The 26,631-nt window shown below is 48.2% G+C and overlaps 1 protein-coding gene across 11 annotated transcripts; it reads left to right on the forward strand.

Annotated features, from left to right (window-relative positions):
- Positions 1–1,317: 1,317 nt before the first annotated feature.
- Positions 1,318–26,415, forward strand: Prpf40b (pre-mRNA processing factor 40 homolog B). 11 transcript variants are annotated; one of them, XM_045152298.1, is made up of 26 exons: positions 1,323–1,451; positions 11,062–11,142; positions 11,862–12,005; positions 12,294–12,359; positions 13,060–13,087; positions 13,350–13,375; positions 13,498–13,608; positions 13,911–14,031; positions 14,122–14,146; positions 14,484–14,678; positions 14,890–15,016; positions 15,101–15,165; positions 15,636–15,800; positions 15,901–16,009; positions 16,356–16,506; positions 17,458–17,591; positions 18,636–18,750; positions 18,895–18,986; positions 23,889–24,005; positions 24,177–24,314; positions 24,523–24,618; positions 24,787–24,876; positions 25,043–25,220; positions 25,460–25,539; positions 25,638–25,781; positions 25,838–26,415. In XM_045152298.1, the coding sequence occupies exons 1-26, from the start codon at positions 1,449–1,451 to the stop codon at positions 25,952–25,954; spliced, it is 2,718 nt and encodes a 905-aa protein (XP_045008233.1). In that variant the 5' UTR covers positions 1,323–1,448; the 3' UTR covers positions 25,955–26,415. The 11 variants fall into 11 exon arrangements, with proteins under 11 accessions (XP_045008237.1, XP_045008233.1, XP_045008236.1 ...); XM_045152301.1 differs by having other exon boundaries at positions 25,862–26,415; XM_045152303.1 differs by having other exon boundaries at positions 25,866–26,415.
- The last annotated feature ends 216 nt before the right edge of the window (positions 26,416–26,631 follow it).

The raw sequence follows: 26,631 nt of genomic DNA on the forward strand, positions 1-26,631 counted from the left end.
TAAAGGCACAGGAAGCCTCTTTACTCATGCTTTGGAGGGTTCTATGCTTGGTGCAGGGGCCTAGAACACGAGAAGTCATACTAGCCCCAAACTGCCCTTATCAGCGTAACAACGTTTATCTCCCACTTTAATTCCTATAAAAGATTATAGGAGCTAATTTCCCAAAGTAATTTCAGGGTCGTGTGAGAGGAGTGGTAAAGGTTTAGAAGCTCTGTACACTTCTCCTCCGCCCACCCTGGAAGAAAGCTAGTTGGAACAGGTGCTCAATAAGTAGCTCTGGAGGGTTTTTAATTTAAGTGCTGAAATTACACTGGAAATTTTAAAAAGATACTTTGTGGGCTGGAGAGATGGCTCAATTGTTAAAACGCTTGCCTGCAAAGCCTAAGGATGTGGATTCGATTCCCCAGTACCCACATTAAGCCAGATGCAGATGACACATGTATCAGGAGTTCATTTGCGGCTGCTGGGAGCCCTGGCACGCTCATTCCCTCTGTCTCTCTACTCTTTCTGCTTGCAAAAAAAAACCCCAAAGAACCCAGGTGTGGTGGTGCATGCCTTTAATGCCAGCACTCGGGATGCAGAGGTAGGAGGATCACTGTTGAGTTCAAGGCCACCCTGAGCCCTGAGACTACAGAGTGAATTCCAGGTCAGCCTAAGCTAGTGAGACCCTACTTTGAAAAACAAAAATGTAAAAGATAAATAAAAATAAAATAAACATTCCAGGCCAGCCTGGGCTAGAGTGAAACCCTGCCTCGAAAACCCTCCAAACAAATAAATAAATAAATACATATTCTCTTAAAAAACAGACTTCGTGAGCTGCAATGGCGCCTTACATAAAGAATGAAGGACTCGGGCTGAGGAATAGTTAAGGTGTTTGCCTGCAAAGCTAAAGGACCCAGGTTCGATTTCCCCAGGACCCACGTAAAGCAGATGCACAAGGGGCACATGCATCTGGAGTTCGTTTGCAGGCTAGAGGCTCTGGCCTGCTCATGCTCTCTCTGCTTGCAAATAAATAAACAAATTTTTTTAAAAAATGAAGGATTCGGTCCAGCCCGGCCCCGGCCCAGGGAGCGGCAGCGGCAGGTTGCGAGGCCGAACTCGCCGAAGCGCGAGGGCGCTCGGGACCGCGCTCTGCGTGGCTCTGCGTCGCGCTGCGGCCGGCCGGTCCCGTCACTCAGGGGCGGGGGCAGGCTTGCCCCGCCCCCCGGGGGCGGGCCCAGGAGCCGGCGGCACGGGGCGGGGCCTAGCTCTCCGTGCCGGGGGGCGGAGCCGGGCCCTGACACACCGTGCCGGTTAGGGGCTCCGCTCGCCGGCGGGAGCCACCGGAGCCCCGGCCACGAAGGGGTGCGACCCCCACCGGCCCCGCCCTCCCGGCTGCAGCCCGGCCAATCAGAGTGGCTTTTACTGGCGAGCGGGCCGAGCCGGCCCAGCTGCTCTGAGGCTCTGGCATGGTAACGTCCCCGCGCGGGGGTGGTGAGGCCCGGGGCTGTCCCACAGCGCCCCCTGCGGCCCGGGTCGGGGCTGAGGGGTTGGGGAGACTACCGGGGTACCCCGGAGTCCGAGGGAGGGCGAGGGGACCGAGGGGTGAGGGAAAGGAGCCCCAGAGGGGGATGGGGGCGGGGATTTGGGGGAGAAGGGGCGGGGAGGCCATTATGGAGCATGGCGAGGGGTGTGCTGCGGGGGGTGGGGGGGCCTGCTGAGGAGAGTGCGGCCCCGGGTGAGGAGGAGGAGGGGGAGGAAGAAAGGTCGGGAAGGAAGAGAGGGCGGGGGATGAGGGAATCACAGTTACCCCTCCTGGGATGTTTTCGCATGCCCCGTGCCCCTCCCCCAGAACTGGGGCTTATTCCCTTTGGAAGCCCCCTTGGGACCACTAAGGGTCACCCTCCTTTTGCTCCCGCATTCGCAAGGGTTCCTGACGTGAGGAGGGGGCGTCTGAGGAAAAACAGGCTCCTGGCCATCACCTCAGAGCTGAGCATTCCAAGAAATGGAAAAGCAGTGGTCACCTGGTCCCATCCCCTGGCTCTGCCATCAACAAACTGTCATAACTCTTGTGTGACCTTGGGCAAGTCACTACCTTTCTTTGGGCCTCCGATTTCCCATTGATTTTGAAAAAGGGGAAATGGTTGAAAGTGATAAGCCAGTTCTCCAAACAGGGGCATCTTTTGGAGGAGGAAATTCAGGTGAATGGGTTCTAGGGAAGCAGGAAGTATGATTCTGGTGGGGAGATTTTCAGCTGGACTAGAGAAAATCCCCAAGGACCAGGGTTGGTGTGGGGAAGGAAGGAGAGACGGGTTGTAAAGCTGGGGCCCAGCAGCCTGCACCTTCGGAACCTATGAGGAATGGGAGAACTCTAAGTAGAGGAGGTTGAACCCTGACCCAGGAAAGATGAGGACCAGAAGCAACATTCTGTTTAGAAGAGTGAGGAAATGAAGGGAGATCAGAGCAGCAAGAACATATTTTCTAGAAAGTTCTTCCAGGCTTTTTGGGGAGCAAGAGGAACCATAGAGCTAGTATAGGAGAGTAGGAGCTAGGAAGGTAAATGGAAGGAGGGACTGATGCTGTTGTGGGGCAAGGGAAGAAGGATAGCAGGGTAGTCAGCTGGTTTCTCAGCTACCTTTTGTGGTGCAATGTGTTGAATTTAGGGCCTTGTTCATGCTAGGCAGATGTGTTACCACTGAGCTACACTTCCAATCCTCAGCTATTTCTTCTTGGTAATGGCTACCTCTTTCTCAGAACCATGTCTTCCTAGCTTTTTGTTTTCCAACAATCCCTTCTGGGAGTGAGAGTGAGTCAGACCAGGCCGACTGGGATCACCTGGCTCTTTGAGACTCTCAGGATTGGGGTAAAAAGAAAATAGGAATGAGCCAGGTGTGGCACATGCCTTTAATCCCAGCACTCAAGAGGTAGAAGTAGTTAGGATCGCTGGCAGTTCAAGGATAGCCTGGGACTACAAGAGTGAGTGCCAGGTCTGCGTGGGCTAGAGTGAGACCCTACCTCATAAAGAAAAAAAAAATCAGAATGAATGTGAGGGTAAGAAATAGCATCTATGGTGCCATACTCCTTGCTGGGAGACAGTTTTGTGGAGTAGTTGAAAGTACAGGCTTTGGGGTCAGACTGCTTGGATTCCAAACCTGCCTCTGCTATTTAATCTCTTGGAGCCTTGGTCAAGTAAGTAAATCTGTCTGAACCTCACCTTCTTTATAAAGCGGGGGTCATTTCTAAGATGGTTGTGAGGATTAAGGGAGTGAGTGGTGTGGCATCTGGCTCATAATAAGCACTCAGTAAACATTACCTGCTAGCTGCTGCTTCCTTTCTCTTCTCTTCCTCTGTCTCTCCATCCTTGTCCCTTTCTCCTTTTGTTCTTCTGACTACTTAGTTCTAAGACGCACCTTGGATCTGAAGGCTGAGCAGAATTGGCTTCTAGTGGGGTGCTGCCACTGGCCCACATGAATACATGCTAATCTGATGGTCAATCAAGTATTTTATCATTGTCTCTCCCTAGCACCTAAATGTGTATTTATTCCAGGGAAGACAGAATTTTTTGCTTCATTTTCAGCTCTTTCCTGTGTCCCTCTTTTGCATTGGCTGCTTCTTTGGAGTCTCATTCAGAAATATAAGCAGATCCAAGGTTGTACTGGCATTGTAACAGGTGGCAGAAGGGTGTGTGTTTCAAGAGAGAAGTGACAAGGCAGCTCAGGAAAGGAGGACTTTGAAAGTTCTGTAGTAATTTACAGCCATCCTGTTATTGTAGCTTACCTTCATCCTATTGCTCAAGCTTCCCTAGGGAACTGATTGAAACAGGCTACTGTCTGAATTCAGGCCAGAAATCTCCATCTCAACTTGAAGGTGGTCATATAGTTAGCCTTTTATCATGTAGGTTCCCCAAGTTGGTATTTGATGCCAGCTACCTTTTACTAAGCCAGCATCACTTCTGCCAAGGATCCTTTTTCTATTACAGCTTACATTCAGACAATTTACACAAATGTGGATGAGAAAACACTCTTTAGGACGTTTCCATATGCAAAGATCTTTTAATAAAATTAGGGATGAAACTCCATTTTTTCACAGCATTTTAAGTGTAGGACCCCCAAGTGGGGACATTTTGAAAGAGAAAACTCAGTCTGTAAATGTAGGGAAATCCCTAATAAATTGGAGAGACTGGTAGTATAATATGAAACACTCAGCAAACATTCACAGAGGAGATGCCACTCTGCAAAATAGTGCAGCATTTATCTTTAAAGGACATAGGTAGGAGGGGGGTAGTGTAAAAATAACTTGAAGGAGGTGAATATTGGATCATCTTGAATAAAACGAGAGGCAAAGTGGAATAAAAGAAACCCATGAAGGTAATCTAACAATTACTGTGCAGAGAGGAGGAGGAAGCCCCTCAGTCAGGATGTGCCAGAGTGTGGAATGGGCTTTGTTGAAAGGTTTGTTTTTATTTTTAGTTTTTGTTTGTTTTCAAGGTAGGGTATTGCTGTAGCCCAGGCTGACTTGGAATTCACTATGTAGTCTCAAAGTGGCCTTGAACGGGATTAAAGGCGTGCACCACCACACCCAGCAGTTTTTTTGTTTTTGTTTTTTCAAGATAGGGGCTCCCTGTAGCCCAGGCTGACCTGGAATTCACTATGTAGTCTCAGGGTAGTCTCAAACTTCTGGCAATCCTACTACCTCTGCCTCCTGAATGCTGGGATTAAAGGCATGTGGCACCATGCCTGGTTTTAAAAAAAAATCAGAGAGAGAGAGAGAGAAATGGCATGCCAGATCCTCTAGCTACTGCAGTCTAGATGTGTGTGCCACCTTGTGTGCATGTGTCAGCTTGTGCATCTGGCTTACCTGAGTCCTTAGTTTTCACAGGTAAGTGCCTTAACTGCTAAGCCATCTCTCTAGCCCTATTGAAAGGTTTTGCATGTGATGTGATGTAGGTGAGATCCTTTGTAGGGTAGGCTGTAGGGAAACAACATCTCAAGAAAATGTTGGGAGGGCTGGGGAGATGGCTGAGTGATTAAAGCGCTTGCTATGCAAGCATGAGGTCTTGAGTTGGATCCCCATAATCTACATAAAATGCTGGGCATGGTAGTATGTGCCTTGTAATCACAGTGCTGGAGAGGCAGGGACAGGGAATCCTTAGGATTCACTGGCCAGCTAGTATAGTTAAAACAGTGAGCTCTGGGTTCAGTCAGATACGCTGTCTCAAATAATAGAGCAGAGGGGCGTGGTGGTGCACACCTTTGATCCCAGCGCTTGGGAGGCAGAGGTAGGAGGATCACAGTGAGTTTGAGGCCACTTTGAGACTACACAGTGAATTTCAGGCCAGCCTGGATAAGAGTGAGACTCTCCTCCTCCACCCCCCCAAAAAAAAGAATAGAGTGGAGAGCAATTGAGGAAGACCCCCAATGTGGACCTCTCACCATTCATACATGTACATGTGCCCATGCACATAAACATGCCTCTATTCACTACATACACACACACACAGTTGCAGGACTACTGATTTAACCACATAAGTTGCAGTGAAGGTTTGTTTTTTCTGCTTTTTCTGTCAGGTACTGTGCTTGCAAGGGAGGAGAGCTAGAAGACAGATTGGATTCAGGGATTTACTCCCTAACCAGCTATGGGGACTTGGATATTACTCCTCTTATCTTTCTCACATAAAAACGAGAGTACCTGGGCTTAAGGTACACCTGTAATCCCAGCACATGAGGGTGAAGGTAGGAGGATCAGGAGCGCAAAGTTATCCTCAGCTACATAGTAAGTTTGAGGCCAGTCTGGGTTACCTGAAACCCTGTCTCAAAAAACAAACAAAAGCTAGTGGAGCATGGTGGTGCATGCCTTTAATCCCAGTACTTGGGAGGCAGAGGTAGGAGGATCACCATGAGTTCAAGGCCATCCTGAGACTACATAGTAAATTCCAGGTCAGCCTGGGCTAGAGCAAGACCCTACCTTGAAACACCCCCTCCTGCAAAAAAAAAAAAAAAAAGAAAAGAAAAGAAAAAAGAAAATGAGGCTGGAGATAACGGCTCCTGAGCAGTTAAAGGCACTTGATTGCAAAGCCTGAAGGCCCAGATTTGATTCCTCAGTATCTACATAAAGCCCTGGAGTTCATTTGCAGCAGCAGGAAGCTCCGGCATGCCCTCCCCCCTCTTTCTGTGTGTATGTCTTGCAAATAAATAAATTAATAAAAATTTTTAAAAATTTTAAAAAACAGAAAGGAAAAACTTTGGTAAATACTTGATATGTGAAAATGAGGTTGGATGTGTAGTAGTACATGCCTATAATCCCAACACTTAGAGGTAGAGGCTGGAGGATTGGTGCGTGTTCAAGGCTAGCGTGGGCTACACAGTGAGGTCCAGGCCAGTCTGGGACACAAAGTGAGACCCTGCCTAAAAAAAAGCAGGGGGAGTATTTTGTGTGGTTGTTAAGTCCCCTCCAGCTCTGAAATTGTACTCCCTGAATAGTAACCCTTATAGTGGTCCACTGTTATTTCTTGGGACTTGCCAAAACCAGTCATTAAATCAACAAGTGCTAATTAGCACCTACTCCTGCCCTTTTTATTATTATTGTTTTTTGTTTTCGTCCTTCCCCCCTAGGTAGGGTATTACTCTAGCCCAGGCTGACCTGGAATTCACTGTATAGTGTCAGGGAGGCCTCAAACTCACAGTGATCCTCCTACCTCTGCCTCCCGAGTGCTGGGATTAAAGGCTGAAATTAAAGGCTTGCACCACCACACCCAGCTATGTTGTGTTTTGAGGAAAGTTCTCACGCTGTAGCCAAGGCTGGCCAGGAACTCATGTTTCTCTTGTGTCAGCTTCCTAGATGCTAGAGTATAGGCATGAGCCACCATACCCAGCTTATCCCTACCCTTAAATTCTCAGTTTAGTGGGTGGTATACTAGATATTTTGTTAATTCTAAGACTCAATCAGGATTTATCTTAAAATTAATGTGTCAGTTAAATGGGCAGCATTGGTTTTAATGCCACATAAAATACCACTACAGGGCTAGAGAGATGGCTCAGTGGTTAAAGGCCCTTGTTTGCAAAGCCTGATAGCCTAGGTTTGGTTCCCCAGTACTCATGTAAAGTCAGATACACAAAGTGGCACACATGTCTGGAGTTTGTTTGCAATGGCAAGAGGCTCTGGTGCACCCATTCTCTCTTCCTCCACCTTGCAAATACATAGGATAGAACATTAGAAAAAAAGATGGGCTGGAGAGATTGCTTAGTGGTTAAGGTGCTTGCCAGCAAAGCCAAAGGACTCAGGTCTGATTGCTCAGTATCCACATAAAGCCAGATGCATATGGTGGCACATGCACGGTGTCTTGTGAGCAGTGGCTAGAAACCTTGGTGTGCCTATTTTCTATCTGCTGCTTTTTCTGTCTCTCAAATAAATAAAATATTTATTAAAAATTTTAAAATCCTGGGTTAGAGTGAGACCTTACTTCAAAAAACCAAAATAATAATAAATAAAATAAAAGAGGCCAGGCATGGTAGCACATGCCTTTAATCCCAGCATTCAGAAGGCAGAGGTAGGAGCATCACTGAGTTTGAGGACACCCTAAGACTGCAGAGTAAATTCCAGGTCAGCCTGGGCCACAGCGAGATCCTGCCTTGAAATCCCACCCCCCCAAAAATTTTTTTTTAAAGATAACCACTACAATCAAAACTACAAATGGCCAGGCGTTGTGTTGCACATCTTTAATCTCAGCACTTGGGAGGTAGAGGTAGGAGGACTGCCAGAAATTTGAGGCTACCCTAAGACTACATAGTGAATTCCAGGTCAGCCTGAGCTAGAGTAAGACCCTACCTCCAAAAACCAACAACAACAACAAAAAAACCCTATACAAATGACTGTAAAGTCCCAGTGGGCAAATGCTGTCAGGATGGTACATGGTATTGAGTGGGTATGTAAAGGAAGGTTATAAATAGAACAGTGCGTTGGCAAAGACTTTTCCTTGGAAATGTTTGGTTTCTATGAAGTGTATGCAGGTGAGGTGGCCGGTGCACATGTGGATGCCTGAGGTGAGAGAGCCCAGTATGGCTGAAGCACAGATAGGGAGATGGGCACGGGTGAGGAGACACAGTCATTGGCAGCCTAGTAGACCTGAGTGGGGCTTTGGTATTCACCCTAAAACCAGTGGGAAGGCATTGGAGAGTTTTAAGTAGGAGCATGATGGTCTGGGGAACATTTTGAAGACTGTGCTATTGAAGTTGACATGGGGAGGACAGAAGAGTGCACAAGAGGTCAGATGGAAAAAGCGGTGGCTTGAACAAGATATGGAAGTGGAGGTGGAAAGAAGTGGTTTGAAAAATCATAAGTAACATTAAGAAGACTAAGTAATGTATTAGCAAGGATGCTATGGAGAGTGACTTGTAGGTTTCAATCTTAGGCAGATGAATGAATGACATGGTGCTAGTTTTGGAAACAGGCAGCCCCAGGGTTTGATAAGACCCAGAGATGGTTACCTGGGAGGTAGAGAGTCTTCTAAGGTAGCTTGAGAATAAAAGGTAAAATTGGATTTCTAGCCAGGCGTGATAGTGCACACCTTTAGTCCCAGCACTGGGGAGGCAAAGGTAGGAGGATTACCATGAGTTCGAGGTCATTAGATTAGAAAGTATTTTTTTTGTTTTTCGAGGTAGGGTTTCACTCTAGCTCAGGCTGACCTGAAATTCACTATGGAGTCTCAAGGTGGCCTCGAACTCACAGCGATCCTCCTACCTCTGCCTCCCGAGTGCTGGGATTAAAGGCGTGTGCCACCACGCCCGGCTAGAAAGTATTTTTTAACTGCTCAGCCTTTCAGGATAGGGGTAACAGAGATAGTGGAGAAGTGGCTTCTGTTCATCCAACCTGTTACCTTTCCTCAGAATGCCTCTGCCACCTTCAGCTTTCAGGCAGAGAGGATGAAGAGCAGCAGCAGCTCTAAACCTTGGTTCAGTTAGAAATATTTTTCAAGGGGAGGGAGGGTATTACCATGGGGTATTTTTTAAAATTTTTATTAGCATTTTCCATGATTATAAAAAAATATCCCATGGTAATTCCCCCCCCCCCACTTTCCCCTTTGAGATTCCATTCTCCATCATATTACCTCCCCATCTCAATCATTGTACTTACGTATATACAATATCAACCATGGGGTATTTTTTATAATCGTGGAAATTGTTAATTAAAAAATTTAAAAAATATATATTTTTCAAGGCTGGGCATGGTGGCGCATGCCTTTAATCCCAGCACTCAGGAGGCAGAGGTAGGAGGATCGCCATGAGTTTGAGGCCACCCTGAGACTACATAGTGAATTCCAGGTCAGCCTGGGCTAGAGCAAAACCCTACCCTGAAAAACAAAAACAAAAAAGTGGTTTGTTTTTTTTTTTTGAGATTTGAAGAGGGTTCAGCAATCAAGGTGCTTACTTACAAAGCCTGATGGCCTGAGTTGATTCCTCACTACTCACATAAAGCTGGATGCACAAAGTGGCACATATGTCTGAAGTTGGTTTGCAGTGGCAAGAGGCCTGGTCATGCACATTCACACACACTCTCTCCCCCTTGCCAATAAATTTAAAAATATTTTTGAACAGGTAATAGTTATGTAGTTGCATAGTCATAAGGAGGCCTGCAGTGAAGACTCCCACCTCTCCCCCCCCCCACCTGTGTCTTGTGTGTCATCTCTTATGGTCCTTATCTTGACAATGAGCTTCTTTGTTCTTTCTTAGGACTGTGTGGTGTTCCATTTATGTTTGTGTATAATCTCCTGGTTCCTTACTGATGGATATTTAGGTTGATGCGAACCTTCTATGTTTATAAGTAATACTAAAATGAATATGTGGGGTTGGAGAGATGGCTTAGCGCTTAAGTGCTTGCCTGTGAAGCCTAAGTACCCCGGTTCGAAGCTCCATTCCCCAATACCCACATAAGCCAGATGCACAAGGTGGTGCATGCATCAGGAGTTCATTTGCAGTGATTGGAGGCCCTGACGCACCCATTCTGTCTCTGCCTCTTTCTCTTTCTGCCTGTCACTCTCAAATAAATAAATAAAAATAAACAAAAAAATTTAAAAAAATGGACATGTGGTACAAACATCATTTTGGCCATGGGGCTATGTGTGTAGAATGACTTTTTAGAATTAGATTGTTCTGTATAGAGAAGAACTGTTTCTTCATTTGTTCTTTCATTCAGTCAATATTTATTGAGTACCTATTATGTGCCAGACCCTGAGGCAGGTACCAGGAATCCAGCCTTCAACAAGTCAGATATTATCTCTGCCCTTGTGAAATGACATTACCCTCTGTTAGGGGGAGGCATTCTCAGGCAAACATTGTAATAACAAAATTGTGTACATGAAGAAACTAGAGGAGAATAAATTAGAAAGAGCTACTTTAAAGAGCATCAGGAGGGCTTCTTAGAATCATAGTGCTTAAACTGAGCACTGATGGATGTGGTTGGCCAGTGAGGTGGGGGGGGGCTCAGAGGTACTTAGGCTGGGCAAAGCTTGTGTCCACAAGGAGATGAGTTCAAGATTTGTAGAGGAAGGCTAGCTACCACAGAGAGGGTGGATGGGATAGTACAAAGAGATGAAAGTGGTGATCGGGAATGGAAGATGAGGCTGGTTAGGTGAAGAAGCTGGGAGAGGAGAGGAGATGGTAAAGGGCTAGCCGCTCTTTGTGTTGAGAACTTTGAATTGAATCTCCAACCCAAATAACTGAACATGGAAGAGGCCAGGCCCTAACTGGCTTCAGAGAGGTACGGGTGGATGGGTAAAAATCTGTAGGAAGAGCCAGATGTTTGAACTAGAGCCACCTTCTACGTCTTTTTTGTGACTTTGGCAAAATGGAAATTACCAAAATAAAGCTGACATTGAAGTGCTCAAGTCAGCTGGTTCCCTGGGCTGGCACAGAAAGAACAGTTCCCCAGGGCTCACAATGTCGGGAGGGGGGGGTGTCAGGAAATTGGGTTTGGAGACTCCCTCCTGAACTTTGTGCTCCTTTTTCATCCTCATCCCTTCTGCTTCCCTTCCACAAAGCCCATCTCTGTGCCCATCCTGGGTCCTATGACTTTTCTCTCCCTCAACAGTCGGTTCCCGATTCTGGTCCCCGGCCCCCAGCAGCGCCTGCCCCCTTCCCACCGGGGCCCCCCATGATGCCACCACCCTTCGTAAGTTTTATGTGTTTCCCTGGGCTTGGCTTTTCCAGCCTGCACCCCAATTTCCCAGTCCTTGCCGCTGCTGTGTTGCCAGCACGGTTCTGTAACACCCTTTTTTGTTGCCCTTGAAAGATGGGTGGTTTTGTGACCACTAGGGTGGGGAGAGCTGCTGTGAAGCATTAGTCCATAAAGTGACAGGTCCACCTTTGTCTTTTTGTCCTGTGGACACACTGGGGCTGGAAGAAATGGAAGGGAAAAGACCCCCCCCCATAAAGTAAGGGCTGGGGAGGCTTCTTTCTCACTACTTCTTACCTGTGCTCTTTTAAATTTGGGCTGGAATAGCATTGGTGGTCATGAGTTGGAGAGAAAGGGAAGGGAGGCAGGGGACTGGGATGCCTGCTTTCTCCCTTCACCTGAAAGTCCCCTTGTGGGGAGTTCTAAAAGACTGCAGCTTCCCCACAGTCTGTTGCTATTCCCTTTTCCTTTCCCACCTCTTGAGAGGCTATATGCTTGTTGTTAGGCCCAGAGGACTCCTCAGTTACCTGTCTTGCTCAGTGGTGAGGAGGGAGGTAGTTTCTTGCCTCTTGCTTCTCAAATAAAACCCTTATAATTGCCTCCCAGCCAAGAGGAGGGCTGGGTGGGTAACAGGTGGATGTCTCCTGATGGGTCTTCTCTTCTCTAACAAGACCATATCCTCTCTGTTCAGTGTCTCTTCCTTTCCTCACTTCCAGATGCCCCCGCCGGGGATCCCCCCTCCCTTTCCTCCAATGGGGCTTCCCCCTATGAGTCAGAGACCGCCAGCCATCCCCCCCATGCCACCTGGCATCCTGCCCCCAATGCTTCCACCAATGGGGGCACCACCACCGCTCACACAGGTAATTGTCTCCCTCCACAGGGCTCTCAGGAAACCCTGTTTAGCTGGCTACAAGGTGAAAGTGGGCATCTAGGCTTTAGAAACTGGGGAGGAAAGGGAGCTTTAGGCAGGTCCATGTGGATTTGACTGCTGTAATGAGAGCTTTCAAGCAAGTTGAATGCCTAGAACCCAAGGATTGCCTGAGAAGGTAACCCTGGGGAGGACTGGAGCCGCAAAGGGAACTACAGTTCACAGAGACCCTGCCTAACCTGTACCTACACACATTGGTGGCTGGTTTTTGTATTCATAGATACCAGGAATGGTACCTCCAATGATGCCAGGAATGCTGATGCCAGCAGTGCCCGTCACTGCAGCGGTAAGCACTAGGGGATGGCAGAAGCAGGTTCTGTACTACATTTCTGTGGGTCTGACTTGGAGTATGTGAATATGGACTTCTTTTTCTCCTTATCATCATATCCACCCTGGTCCCTGGTAGCACTTCTCACATTCACAAATGTGAATTCAAATACTCAACAGCCACATACTCAGCCATTCTAGTTTCCTTCTCATCCCCAAAGGCAGCACATTCTCTTTTCCTTACTGTCCATGTTGCATCCAGCACCCTTAAGGAAAACACTCATGCTCATGCCAGACATTCCTCACAGAACTATGCTTTGTAGACATACTAGTAAGGTCCCTTTTATCATATCCTCTTTGCCTCTGGAAGAGGCAGTGGCACCTGGGGATCTTGCTGTACCTTCTTGTACTGTTCTTCAGTATAGTAGAGTCTGAGTGGGGTGTAGATTCGGCATCTACTGTGAAGAGATGAGTCTCAGGAGTTGCCCAAATACTGTCACTCATGGAAAAATGAAGAAAGGAGCTGGTGTGCAACTCCCTATAGGGTCTGAGCATCACAGCCCCGGAGTGGGGTGGGAGGACGGTACTGTTAGAGGACAGAGATCCCTGGGAACAGGACACACAGATCCTAGCCTGGCCTGCTTTTCTATCCCCATGGCCTGGATCCTGGGGACCACTGGGCTTGGCCCCAACCCTTCCCCCTCCTCTTTCTTCGGCAGACGGCTCCGGGTGCGGACACCGCCAGCTGTGAGTCTTCTGGGGGTCTGTTCCCCCCAGGCTCGGAGGTTGGGGGGCATAGGGGAGAGGGGACCATGGACTGAAGCCCACCCTGGATCATGCCTGTTGGGATGACAGGGAGCCTGGGATGTTGATGGGACCAGGGGGATATCTATGGGGGATGGAATAAGGGAGGACTAGGTGGGAATAAGAGGAGGATTGGAAACAAGTGCTTAGTAGATTTCCTTTGTGTTTTTTTTTTGTTGTTGTTGTTTTGTTTTGTTTTTTCTAGCTGCAGTGGCTGGGACAGGCCCTCCGGTGAGTCCTTCTAGCTTGGGTCTCTGGGTAGAAAGTGGGAGGCTGATGGTTAAATCTTCGGGGTGAGAAAAGACTTTGGGAAAAGGGCCTTGACCACCATTCTGTGCCCCCCCTCCTCTCAGAGGGCCCTATGGAGTGAGCATGTGGCCCCTGATGGGCGCATCTACTACTACAATGCTGACGACAAGCAGTCCGTGTGGGAGAAGCCCAGCGTGCTCAAGTCCAAGGCGGAGGTCCTGAGTGGGGCTTACTGGCTTTTCCTTTCAGCTGCCTTGACCCTTCCAAATCCTTGGCCTCCCCTGAGTCTTTAACCATAGTCATTGTGGTTTCTCTGACCCCAAGATCCCTGACCACCCCATATTCCTTGGAATTACCTCCTTATAGGATCATAGGAAGTCCACCTTTCCCCAGTCAAGCCAGGTCAGGTGGTAGCTAAAAATTACTATGTCCTCTACTCACTGGGCCACTTAGCTCCCCTGACTATGGCTGGAGAGCTCCCCAGCCTACTGATGTCCTCTGACCCATCCTCTTGCAGCTGCTGCTGTCTCAGTGTCCCTGGAAAGAGTATAAATCAGACACGGGAAAGCCTTACTACTACAACAACCAGAGTCAGGAGTCTCGCTGGACACGGCCCAAGGACCTGGATGACCTAGAGGGTAAGGGGCCCTGGAGGTAGTGGGAGAGGCTTGGGCATAGCTGCTGGGAGTCCTTTGCTACCATGTGACTTTCTTCTTTTCCCATTGCAGCTCTAGTCAAACAAGAGGCTGTAGGGTAAGTGACTTGCCCACATATCCATCCTTACTTGAGGGACCTGAGAAAGGAAGTAGAATCTTTTGTTTTTGTTTTTGAGGTAAGGTCTCACTCTGGCCCAGGCTGACCTGGAATTTACTATGTAGTCTCAGGGTGGCCTCAAACCCATGGTGATCCTCCTACCTCTGCCTCCCCAGTACTGGGATTAAAGACGTGTGCCACCACGCCCGGCTTAGAATGTTTTTATTATCCCTACTTTGTAGGACTGGTTGCTCTGGCCCTAGGCTAGAGAAATCAGCTTACCTCTATTTTCCCATCCTTATTCTACTGTGACACCACTGTTTTGGCTTGTCTGCAGGAAACAGCAGCCACAGCCACTACAGCCACAGCCACCTCAGCCTCAGCCTGACCCCCCGCCTATACCTCCTGGTCCCATGCCAGTACCCACGGGCCTCCTGGAACCGGAACCAGGTCGAAGTGAAGATTGTAATGTGTTGGAGGCTGCCCAGCCCCTGGAGCAGGGGTTCTTGCAGCCAGAGGAGGGTCCCAGCAGGTGAGGGCTGCCGCTGTAGACTCAAGCTCTCAATCATTCATTTCAGAGCCTCGGGGAGGGATATGTGAAGGTCTGGACATGACCTCTTAAGAGCTCCTTGGGGAGCAAAGACTGTGTGATATGTTGCTGAGAATGTAAGCACTGAAAGTTGTGAGGACTAAGGATCCTATGGCTAAGTCCTTTCTATGCTCTTCCTCCACCCCACCCCCAGTTCTGTTGGACATCAGCTACCACAGCAGGAAGAGGGGGAATCCAAGCCAGAACCAGAGCGGTCCGGCCTCAGTTGGAGCAACCGGGAGAAGGCAAAGCAGGCGTTCAAGGAGCTGCTAAGGGACAAGGTGCTGAGGGTGGGGGTTACTCAAGGAAGGCCTGGAGGGTCTAAAGATGAACAAGTCTTAATACCTGTACTTGCTCCATTCTAGGCTGTCCCATCCAATGCATCATGGGAACAGGCCATGAAGATGGTGGTCACTGATCCTCGTTATAGGTAGGCCTGGCAGAGAGGGCCATTCCTTGTTCAGGAGAGTAGCTGGGTCAGGGCCTCCCTGAGAAGTCTCAACTCAACATTCAGGCTCAAGGGGCTTGGGTAGGGGACAATGAGAGGAAAAGCTGGTGGGCTTTCCAGACAAGGAAAGGTATTAACATGTTCTGCTTAGTAAATGCTTACTGGTTTGGATTGAACTGGACTGAAATTGGAATAAGAGGAGCTCAAATAAGGTGGAGGTCTGACAGTGACTTGACATCTTCAAAGCAGACTTAGTAGCAGCAGTGTCTTAGGGCCACACCTCTTCCCTCATGCCTTCTCACTTGTGCTGAGCCCATGCATGGATCCTTAACTAGTACCTATGGTGACCTTTCCCTGTATCCCATGGCCTTACTTTGTGGGCTGTGCAGAGATTGAGGTTGCCTTCTTCCCTGCCCGCCCCCCAAACCCCAATTGCATCCTGTCCACTCCAGTGCCTTGCCCAAATTGAGTGAGAAGAAGCAGGCATTCAATGCTTACAAGGCACAGCGGGAGAAGGAGGAGAAGGAGGAGGCCCGGCTGAGGGCCAAGGAGGCCAAGCAGACTCTGCAGCATTTCCTGGAGCAGCATGAACGCATGACTTCTACCACCCGTTACCGGTCAGAGGGCTGACCTGGGCTGGGGTTTGGGAACCCTGAGAACACACAGGTGCAGGGGTTTGTTTTCTTCCTACCTACTCACAGCCCATGTGCTCCACAGGCGGGCAGAACAGACTTTTGGGGAGCTGGAGGTCTGGGCTATGGTCCCTGAGAGGGACCGAAAAGAGGTTTATGATGATGTCCTCTTCTTCCTGGCCAAGAAGGAGAAGGTAATGGTCACTGGGCCAGAGTCTCAACCCTAGTCTCACTGCGGACTCTCCTTGTCTTTGCTTTCTTGTGGGCCCTGGCCATTCATTTCTCTACTTGCCCAGTGTCCCAGCTCCTGCACTGGAAGCTGATATGGCTGTACATTCCCTATTTCTGCCCTAGGCTTATAGCTCTGGGTGGGGAGTTCAAGGAGGAATCTTAGAAAGGTTGTTTACTGTTCCTGTGCTCTGACTCCTTTTCTGAGACACAAAAATCTTGAGTTTGACCTCTCTAGAGCTCTCTAGCTACCTCCCTTTTCCATATCCCTGTCTACAAGCCCTACCTCACTTTGTTACTATGGCTCCCCAGGAACAGGCCAAGCAGCTCCGGCGCCGCAACATCCAGGCCCTGAAAAGCATCCTGGATGGGATGAGTAGTGTCAACTTCCAAACCACATGGTCCCAGGCCCAGCAGTACCTCATGGATAATCCCAGTTTTGCTCAGGATCAGCAGCTGCAGAGTAAGCCTAGGTCTCTACTCTTACCTGTCCCTTCCCCTTTCTTCACTGGCCTGAGACGTTAGAGTCTGCCTTATAGCACTCCTCTGTCCCTTTCCCCTTGTGCCTATCCCAAGATTCCTTAACACACTGTCACTGTCCCTTTCTTGACTCTGGGGTCCCAAAATGTCTCTCATTATTTTTTGTCTGTTGTTTTGGTTGTTGGTGTAGTTCTAGGAGATTAAACCCAGGCCCTCACACATTTTAGATTAGTCTGTTTCTTTTCTGTCTATTTATTGTTACTGGGAATTGAACACAGCCCTTACATATGTTAGGCAAATGCTTTGCCACTGAACTATCTATGCCCCCAGCCTTGGAGTCTTCTGTTCACCTGAACATTGTATCTCTTAGAGAAAAGAATCTTTGTGTGCCTCTGGAATAGCAATCAGAAGTTCTGGAGATGATGTATTTGCAGCTCATGTGAAAATGGTTTTAAATTGTCATAGTACAATAGGCCTTAACTGTTCACATATGCTAATAGTAAACAGTTGTTGGCTTGTAATCACTTATAGTATGAGAAAGTCACCTGAAGTTTCATCAAAGCCTGGTAACAGTGTCTTGTCTTGTCTCTTCATGGCTAGACTTCCTGTTGTGAGCCTAGTACTATCCAAGTTCCACTAGACCCCTGTGATAGTTTCCTAAGATAACTGGTTTCATGTTTTCATGTGATGATCTCCAGTAACTGAATTCACTAAAGTTGAACACTTGCTAACTTTTTCTGGTACAAATAATGCCCTTCTGCCTCAAGAATCATCATTAATGTGTCTGTTCCAATAGAGCCCTCTCTTCACCTTTTCCTATTCCCTTGGGTGTTTGCAGCACCTATAGGTGCACCATCCTTGAGACATGGGATGCTGAGTTCTGAGAGGGAAGTCTACTGGTATGGCACTTGCTGAATCTCTTCCCTGCCTGTAGATATGGACAAGGAAGATGCACTGATCTGCTTTGAGGAGCACATCCGAGCTTTGGAGAGAGAAGAGGAAGAAGAGCGGGAACGAGCCCGGCTTCGGGAACGGCGCCAGCAGCGCAAGAACCGGGAGGCCTTCCAGGTGTTTTTCTTTATTTATTTTATTTTATTTTGTTTTTTTAGGTAGGGTCTCACTCTGGCTCAGGCTGACCTGGAATTCACTATGTAGTCTCAGGGTGGCCTCTAACTCACGGCGATCCTCCTACCTCTGCCTCCCGAGTGCTGGGATTAAAGGCATGTACCACCACGCCCGGCTGTTTTTCTACCTTCTCCTGTCCTCTACCCTACTCCTTTCCAAGTTCCATAAGACCTTTCTGCAGTTGTGCTGTGCTGTGTGCCCTCAGCTCAGGACTGTGCTTTTTTTTTTTTTTGGGGGGGGGGCTTTTTGAAGTAGGGTCCCACTCTAGCCCAGGCTGACCTGGAATAATTCACTATGTAGTCTCAGGCTGGCCTCAAACTTAACAGCAATCCTACCTCTGCCTCCCAAGTGCTCAGATTAAAGGCATATGCCACTACGCCAGCAACAACTAATATTCATTTTATTTTTATTTTTTTGGATTTTTCAAGTAAGGGTTTCATTCTATTCCATGCTGACCTGGTATTCACTATGTAGTCTCAGGGTGGCTTTGAACTCACAGCGATCCTCCTCCTTCTGCCTCCCGAGTGCTGGGATTAAAGGTGTGCGCCACCACATCGGGCTTAGGAGGACTGTGCTATTTTAGCTGTGTATGTACCCCTAGAAACCATCAGAAGCATGCATCCTGTAGTCACAGGTACAGTGTCTTTCTTATGGTTAGCCAGATGGGCAGTTTGTCCTCCAGTTTAGGGGCTGCAATTGTGGGATGACTAAGCTGGATCATGTCAGGAAGTTGAAGTCATAAAAGATTATGCTGCTAGCAAGGTTCTGCTTTCTTGCCTTCCAAGCAGGCTTGTTTCCAGTTTTTGTTGTCTTACATCACCTTCTTTTGTAGTAGTCCTTCCCCACATCTGTATCTTTTCATCTCTGCCTCCTGGATTTCCTCAGTCTATATTGCCCATTTCTCCCCATGCCATTCCTTCTCTTCTTCCCTAGTCCCTGCCTTCCTATCTCACTTCACTGTCTTATCACTGGCCTGTCTTTGTTCAGACCTTCCTGGATGAGCTACATGAGACAGGGCAGCTGCACTCCATGTCCACCTGGATGGAGCTGTACCCAGCAGTCAGCACTGATGTCCGCTTTGCCAACATGCTGGGCCAGCCGGGTAAGGCAGCCAGGCTCCCTTGTCTGGTCTGGCTTCCTACCCTGCCAGCTTCTCTGCAACCCCACTCCCTGGTCCTGTCCTCTGCCCTGCCCCAGGCCTTGGGAAGCTGCCGCCCGCCAGGCCCCCCTTCCTCCCTCCCTGCAGGCTCCACCCCTCTGGACTTGTTCAAATTCTATGTGGAGGAGTTGAAGGCACGATTCCATGATGAGAAGAAGATCATTAAGGACATTCTGAAGGTGAGAAGGACCTGAGCTTCTGTGTGGATACAGGCTGGGCACAAGCCAGAGTCCAGAGTTGAATCCTCAGATAGGACTTAATTTGTTTTGTACAAGCATGGTAGCTTGCTTAACAGCTGGCTTCTCTGGTCCTTTACCTTGCACTGGAGATATGTGTAAGGTACATTCTCTAGCTAGATATGGTGGTGCAATTGGGAGGTTGAGGCAAGAGAATTGCCACAAATTTTCAGTCCAGCCTGAAACCCCTGTCTCAAATTCAAACAAACAACTGACATTTTCTTCTCCTAGGAGCTTATGGTTCATTATGAAGATAGTCATACCTGGTGGGGCAAATGTTATTAGAGATATGAATCAAAAGAATTAACAGTTGAGCCTCTCACCTTTAGGAATGAATGAGTAGGTAGTGGAGATAGTATGTACTATATATGAGTAATATAAGAGCAAAGGCAAATAGGTAGATAGGGCATGGCAGGCTTTTTTTTTTTTTTTTGGTTTTTTCAAGGGTCTCACTCTAGTCCAGGCAGACCTGGAATTCACTACGTAGTCTCAGGGTGGCCTCAAACTTATACCTCTACCTCCTGAGTACTGGGATTAAAAGCATGCGCCACCATGCCCAGCTTACTTTTTTTAAAAATTAATTTATGAGAAAGAATGGGTACACCAGGACTTCTAGCTGCTGCAAGTGAACTCTAGATGCATGTGCATCTGGCTCACATGGGTTCTAGGGAATCAAACCTGGGTCCTGCCGGACGTGGTGGCACACGCCTTTAATCCCAGCATTCAGGAGGCAGAGGTAGGAGGATTGCTGTGAGTTCGAGACCACCCTGAGACTCCATAGTGAATTCCAGGTCAGCCTGGGCTAGAGTGAGACCCTACCTTGAAACGCCCCCCCCCCCAAAATAAAAACCTGGGTCCTTAGGCTTTGTAGGCAAGCACCTTAATTGCTGAACCATCTCCCTAGCCTCTCTGCTTTATTTTATTTTTTTTCTTAAGGTAGGATCTAGCCCAGTCTGACCTGGAGTTCACCATGATGCCTGGTGATAATTGTAAATTTCCTTCTATAAGAACTACAGATACGGTTTTTCTTCCAGTTTATAAGATATTTGGAAATTTTTGGAATTGCATTTTAAAGTCGTATTTCACATAAGAATCTGTTTGCTTTGGTTTTTGAGACAGAATTTCATGTAGCCCAGACTGGCTTTTTTAACCTAATCCTTCTGCCTCCACCTCCCAAGTGCCAGGATTACAGGCAGGTATTGCCATGCTTGGCTTCACATGAAGATCTGGATCTTCAGTTTTTCTTGTCAGCTTGAATGACCTGTCAACCCTGGGCTGTTTCTGCAAGGCATTTTGTGAATTCCACCTGAGATGCCACTGCCCTCTTGGGAAGTGGAAGAGGGTGCAGCATTCTTTCCCTCACTACTCCATACTGCCTTTTTGTTACTAACCCACGGGCCCTGTCGCTGCAGAAGTTGCTTCTCAGTGTCCATGTCTGTCATAGTTACAAATGAATAAGCAAATGGAGAGCCTTGGGTTCCAAAAGAAAAAAAAGGGGGGGTCTATTTCTGCATGGAAATGAAGCATATCATTCTAATGCATTTGACGAAATAAGTCTATTAGTGATTAGCAGCTGTACTTGAGGCTGACAGCTTGGAGTAGAAGACCAGAGTAAACTTTTACTAGTGACCTTGGGCAGGCCACTTATCCTGAAATTGTTTCCCTATGTGAAAAATGGTGATTGTTCCACCAAAGGACACCCAATTACAGGGGACAATAACATAGTGCCCAACTTAAGGATCTAGGCATAAAGTTGGGTAGGTCCCACTGAGTATGTTTCTTTGAAATCTTTCAAAGCCATACATGTGTTAAATTTTAGTGCCAAATAATTTTTCTGCTTAATAAAAATGTAATAAGCCTGGTACGCTGGCATGTGTCTCTAACTCAGTGCTTGAGAGGTTGAGGCAGGTGAGTTTTAGGTCAACCTGGGCTATATAGTAAGATCCTGTGTCTAAAAATCTGATAGATAAAACCTGGAAAAAGAATTTTGTTTTTGAATAACCATTAAGTAATCTGTATCACATTGTCATATGGCTTCCTCTGTTTCTCATACCCCATGTGGAAGTAGAGCCTTGCATATAAATTGCTTTGAATGCTCAAGCAAGAAATTTGAATGTTTATCTTGTAAGGAAAATGTCTTGGAAAAGCCTCTGGGGATAATGTGTTTTCCCCTAAGGCAAGTGACAGTGGAGGTGTGGTAGAACAGTTCTTGAAGCTTCAAGATACTAAAAGTGGTTTGAGCTCATTCTGTTATCAATGGTCTTTGATATGTTAAAAACGTCAGATGCCTGAGATTCTGCTTAGAGGGTTGGAAGAGGGAAAGTAGGAAGACCATCAGATAGCCGAAGAATCTAGATGGGAGATGAAGTCATCTTGGAGAGGGGCAGTGGGGATGGCAAATAAGAGCAGGATGCCTAAAGTGCCCTCAGAGAAGCAAGAGGAAGGGTAAGTGTAGAAGGGTTTTATGCTTTCCCTATTTTCAAGTGGAGCCACTTGCATCTTTTTTGTGCATTGAGGTGCTATGTCAGATTTTGACTGATAAAGTGAGTTTCAAATTGGTGGGAGAGAATCACTACATAGAATTACCAAAATCACTACATAGAATTACTTGTTCTGTGAAGTTGAGGGAAGGAAATGAGAGGTGGCAGTGGTAGGCAGTTAATGGCAACACCATAGTTAAGGATTAAAAAAAAGATAAAACAAGTAACTGAACTCTTTTACTTTTGAAACAAATGGGGGAGGGGTGAGAACGGATGTGCCAGGGCCTCTAGCCCCTTCAAATGAACTCCAGATGCATGTACCACCTTGTGCATTTGGCTTATGTGGGACCCGGAGAATTGAAACTGGGTCCTTAGGCTTTGCAGGCAAGCACCTTAGCCACTAAGCCATCTAGCTCTCTAGCCCAGGATTAAAGATTTTACACAGTGAGTAGAATTGAGATAGAACTTCAAACTACAGAAGATAGGAACTCCATTTGGGGATTTATGTTTGAAAGCAGCCTGGAGAGGGAGGAATAACGGCAAACAAAATATTGTAAACAGGATGCTCATAAAAACTAGAAATGCCCATCCTAAGATAGCTGAATTTCTTTGGACATAGAGTGACTGGTATAATTGACTACCTGAGAAGGCAGCTATTTTGGACAGGTCCCCTTGATATACCTCCATTTGGGCTCCTGGCTTTGGAGGCTAGATGAGCCCAAGAGGTCTTGTAGTCATCCATAGCCACATGGACTGTGGTGGAACCTCTCATCTCATAGAATGTCACAGGATTCTGGGCTTGGAGAAGATGGAAGCCCTTCTGGGCCTTGGGAGATCAATGAGGGGTATAGAGGTACTAACTAGAAATGTATTCTCTCGGGATCTGTTGAATTTGAAATATCTATGGCATAGTCTAGCATGAGTCTGAAAATCAACAAGTGAGTAGACTGCTATAGAGTATAGGTCAGGTAGTGAAAAAAGACTGAGGGCAGTTCTCAGGAATATGGGCATACAAGGGAAATAACAAAAAGAGGTCAGAGAGGTAAGAGGGGACCAGGAGAAGGAAGTATTAAGTTAACAGAGGACCTGAAGACCAAGCAGGAAGAACCGTTAGACTTGGCCATTAAGACATGAACTACTTTAGGGAGAATGAGGACCTTGAGGTGGTTGGCACTGTTGTTCAGTCAAGTAACCCGAGTGTTGGTTCAGAGACTTCCACAAATTTATGTAGCACTCCTGGGGTCAGTTTGATCTTCCATTATTTGAGGATAATCTGTGTAACAGGTTGTAAGCATCAAATAGCATTTGTAGATGTTAGCCTGTTGTTTTGTAAATGCCCCACTTATAATGGACTTCCAGTGAGTATTTTTCCTTGTGCTGTAATTCAAGGGAATCTTGAAACTGAGGAAAACAGCTAGCTTGAAGAGCTAAAAGCAGGGTAAAGGGATATTCCAGATTAAGTGAGCTAAGTGGAAGGAGCCAGTGAAGGGGATGATTTGAAGCCTTCAAGAAAGATGGAATGTGTTTGGCAATGGTTGTAGTAGCATGGGTTAAAACCATACCTCTGCCACCAATCAGCAAGAGAGCCAGAGGAAGTCAGCACTGTATGAAGGGACAGAAGGGAAGCTGGCCGGTGTTCCAAAGGTTCCATTTGCCACTCATGTTAGCTTGGGCTACACGAGATTGGTCTCCTGTGCCTCTACTTCACTGGGATGTCAAGGCTTTGAAGAGAAGCACAGGGCCCGATCCTGTGCTTACAAAAAAAAAAAAAAAAAGACCACAGGTTCTTCTAGGAACTAAGCAATCATGGGTATAGTGCCTGAAAATAGGTTTGGGGGTTAGAAAGACCTAAGTAGAATTCTTGCCCAGCCATAGGTTATGAGTCCTTACACAGTGCTTCCATTTCATTGCCTACATAAAATTAGACCATGACATAAAAGAATATTGAGAATTAAATGAGAATTTGCCAAGCACTTTGCAGGGAACCTGGGACACAGTGAGCACTCAGTAAATAGAGCCAAAGGGGTAGAGACCAGATGTTGATTAAGAATGCATGAAAGCTCCCCTGAGCAGCAGAAAGGCCCAGCTGCAGTCAGAGAAACAAAGATCTAATTGTGAGAAACTTGGGCTTCCAGTAGCACAGTGTGAAGACACTTCCAAATCCCTTCAGCTCCACGTGACATCTGCGCTAGAGATAGCTCGTATGAGGGCTTTGTCAGGTGACAGCATGGTGTGTCAAATCATGTGGACCTTCTCCTAGATGCAGAGGCTTCTTGAACATCTTGTAGTAGTTTGACCCTCTGCCTGTTGGCCTTGGGTCTCAGGCTTATGGTACCCCTCATTTCATGTGTGGCTGTGCCCACAGGACCGGGGCTTCTGTGTGGAGGTGAACACAGCCTTTGAGGACTTCGCCCACGTCATAAGCTTTGACAAGAGGGCTGCTGCGCTGGACGCAGGCAACATCAAGCTGACCTTCAATAGTGTGAGGGGCTGGGCTGGGCGGGCTTGATTCTTGCACTCAATACCTCACTATTTTGGGCTTGGGGAATGATGGCAGAAGTCCAGGTCCCACCTTCCGCCCTCTTAAGGTAGACCTGAGTAGGCCTGGGGCACCCACCCTTCTAGGTAACACCGTCCTGTGTCCTGCCCACAGCTGCTGGAGAAAGCAGAGGCACGGGAGAGGGAACGGGAAAAGGAAGAGACACGAAGGATGCGGCGCAGGGAAGCTGCCTTTCGAAGCATGCTGAGGCAGGCCGTGCCTGCTCTGGAGCTGGGCACTGCGTGGGAAGAGGTCAGGAGCGCAGCCTGGCCCCCCCAATCACCCTCAAGCCTGAGGGCAGCGGAGCTTCACCACTGAGGGCCCACCCCAGTCACAGCACAGCCCTGGGCCAGCTCCAGTTCCCTTCCTTCCTCTGCCCCAGCCCTGCCCAGTGCTCGTGGCGGTGTCCAAGCTGGGCCAGGCGGGGCCTGGTCTGATCAGCAGTGCTCTCCCGTTCAAGGTCCGTGAGCGCTTTGTGTGCGACTCAGCCTTTGAGCAGATCACCCTGGAGTCGGAGCGGATCCGGCTCTTCCGGGAGTTCATGCAGGTGCTGGAGGTAAAGCAAATTTTGACTTCCTGCTTCACACCTGACCCTTACCTCCCTAAGCCTGCATGACAGTGACCTCTCCACTAAGGCTCTTCTTTCCCTGGCAAGCTAAGGAAGGGAAGGCCTGAGGAGGCCCTGGAATAGGCAGAAGGCCCTCATCTCTCCCTCTGCCTCTAGCAGACTGAATGCCAGCACCTCCACACCAAAGGTCGAAAGCACAGCAGGAAGGGCAAGAAGCACCATCGCAAGCATTCCCACTCACCCTCAGTGAGTTGGCAGGTAGAGGGATGTGGGGTGAATATACAGTGTTTTGGAAATTACTTGGAGGGAGATTTGAAGATTACCTTGGCTCTGGACCCTCTCTTATCCCCAGATCCCTGACGAGGGCTTCTGGAGGAACTTTCGCACTGACCTAACTTGCCCCTCTGCTCAGGGCTCCGAGTCGGAAGAGGAGGAGCTGCCCCAACCATCCCTCCGGCCCCCCAAGCGGAGGCGGCGGAACCCCTCAGAGTCTGGCTCTGAGCCCTCATCCTCACTTGATTCAGTCGAAAGTGGGGGTGCTGCCCTTGGAGGACGGAGCTCTCCCTCTTCCCACCTTCTCCTTGGATCAGGTAAGCAATTGCTAGGAGTCTGGGAGATGGGGTACTATGGCATCAACTGAGTGGAGGCCCTCGGCAGACCCCAGGTCCCTTGAGGGCAGATTGGGTTGGGGAGGCTGAGCTGTTGGGGAACAGAAAGAACCTATCCCTCCTGGGCAGGGAGCTGGGAAGAGGAAGGGAAGCCAGATTCAACCTGCCTCATCTACTAAATGGACAGGGGAAGGGTGAGCTCTTTTTTTCTCCCATGACAGGGATTTTTCCTTCTCCAGATCATGGCCTTCGGAAAGCCAAGAAGCCAAAAAAGAAAACTAAGAAGAGAAGACACAAATCAGTGAGTAGAAAAGGATTGAAGTTTGTGGAATCTCTTTTTCACCTGCCTCCCAGCTGCTCTGCCCAGTCACTGAGGAGGTGGGCTCTGGACTCTTACAGAACAGTCCTGAAAGCGAGACAGACCCTGATGAGAAAGCTGGCAAGGAGAGTGAAGACAGAGAACAAGAACAGGACAAGGACAGGGAATTCCGGCAGGCAGAGCTCCCTAACCGCTCTCCAGGCTTTAGAGTAAAGAAGGAGAAGGTGAGTGGGAAGGCAGGCTCTGTTCCCAGCCTGGTGACACTATCCAGGGGACTCAGGTAAGCCATGCCTTTGCTCAACAGACAGGCTGGGACACATCAGAAAGCGAACTGAGTGAGGGGGAGCTGGAGAGGCGGCGACGGACACTCCTACAGCAGCTGGATGACCATCAGTGACCCCACAAGCTACTTTCTGCCTTGAGACTGGGGGAGGAGGTGGCTCTGGGGTCACCCTCACCATCTGCCTCAAACTCCGTATGTTTGGTCTATGTCTACTTTTCCTAAACTCCACCCTCAGCACACCACTGTTGACACCTTTCAAGGTTGTTCTTGGTGTTCAAGGGTTCCCCAGTTCTTGGACTAGTGGAGTCCTTGTCCTCAGCCCCAGACCAGAGATGGACAGTCCATGCCATGTGGGGTGGGTGATACCAGTAGATAAAGTATGAGAAGGGGGTCTTTAAGGAAGAGAGAGACTGGTGGGCATAGCCTGGGTGGCAGAGGACAGGACTCTCACCCTCTAGCATCAGTGCCTGCTCTTGCCTGCCCTGGTCCTGAGGCTTCACCACTGCTTCCTCTCCAGCCCTGGGACCTGATGTATGTGTGTGTTTGTTTTTCTAAATAACAATATTTATAACATGGTCAGTGACTGTTCTCTGCACGTGCTGGGGACTAGATAGGTGTACATATGCCCAGCAGAGGGCACTAGTGTTCTACCAGGCCTGCTGCCTCCTTTGTGTGCTTAAAGCCCACTCAACCTCCACTTACAGGCTCACTTCCCCTGAAATGGAGGCAACCTTACACCAGTCTTTATGTTGTTGTTGGTTTTTCAAGGTAGGGTCTCGTTCTAGCCCAGG

This window comes from Jaculus jaculus, chromosome 6, assembly GCF_020740685.1.
Source record: "Jaculus jaculus isolate mJacJac1 chromosome 6, mJacJac1.mat.Y.cur, whole genome shotgun sequence".
Taxonomy (NCBI): Eukaryota; Metazoa; Chordata; class Mammalia; order Rodentia; family Dipodidae; genus Jaculus; species Jaculus jaculus.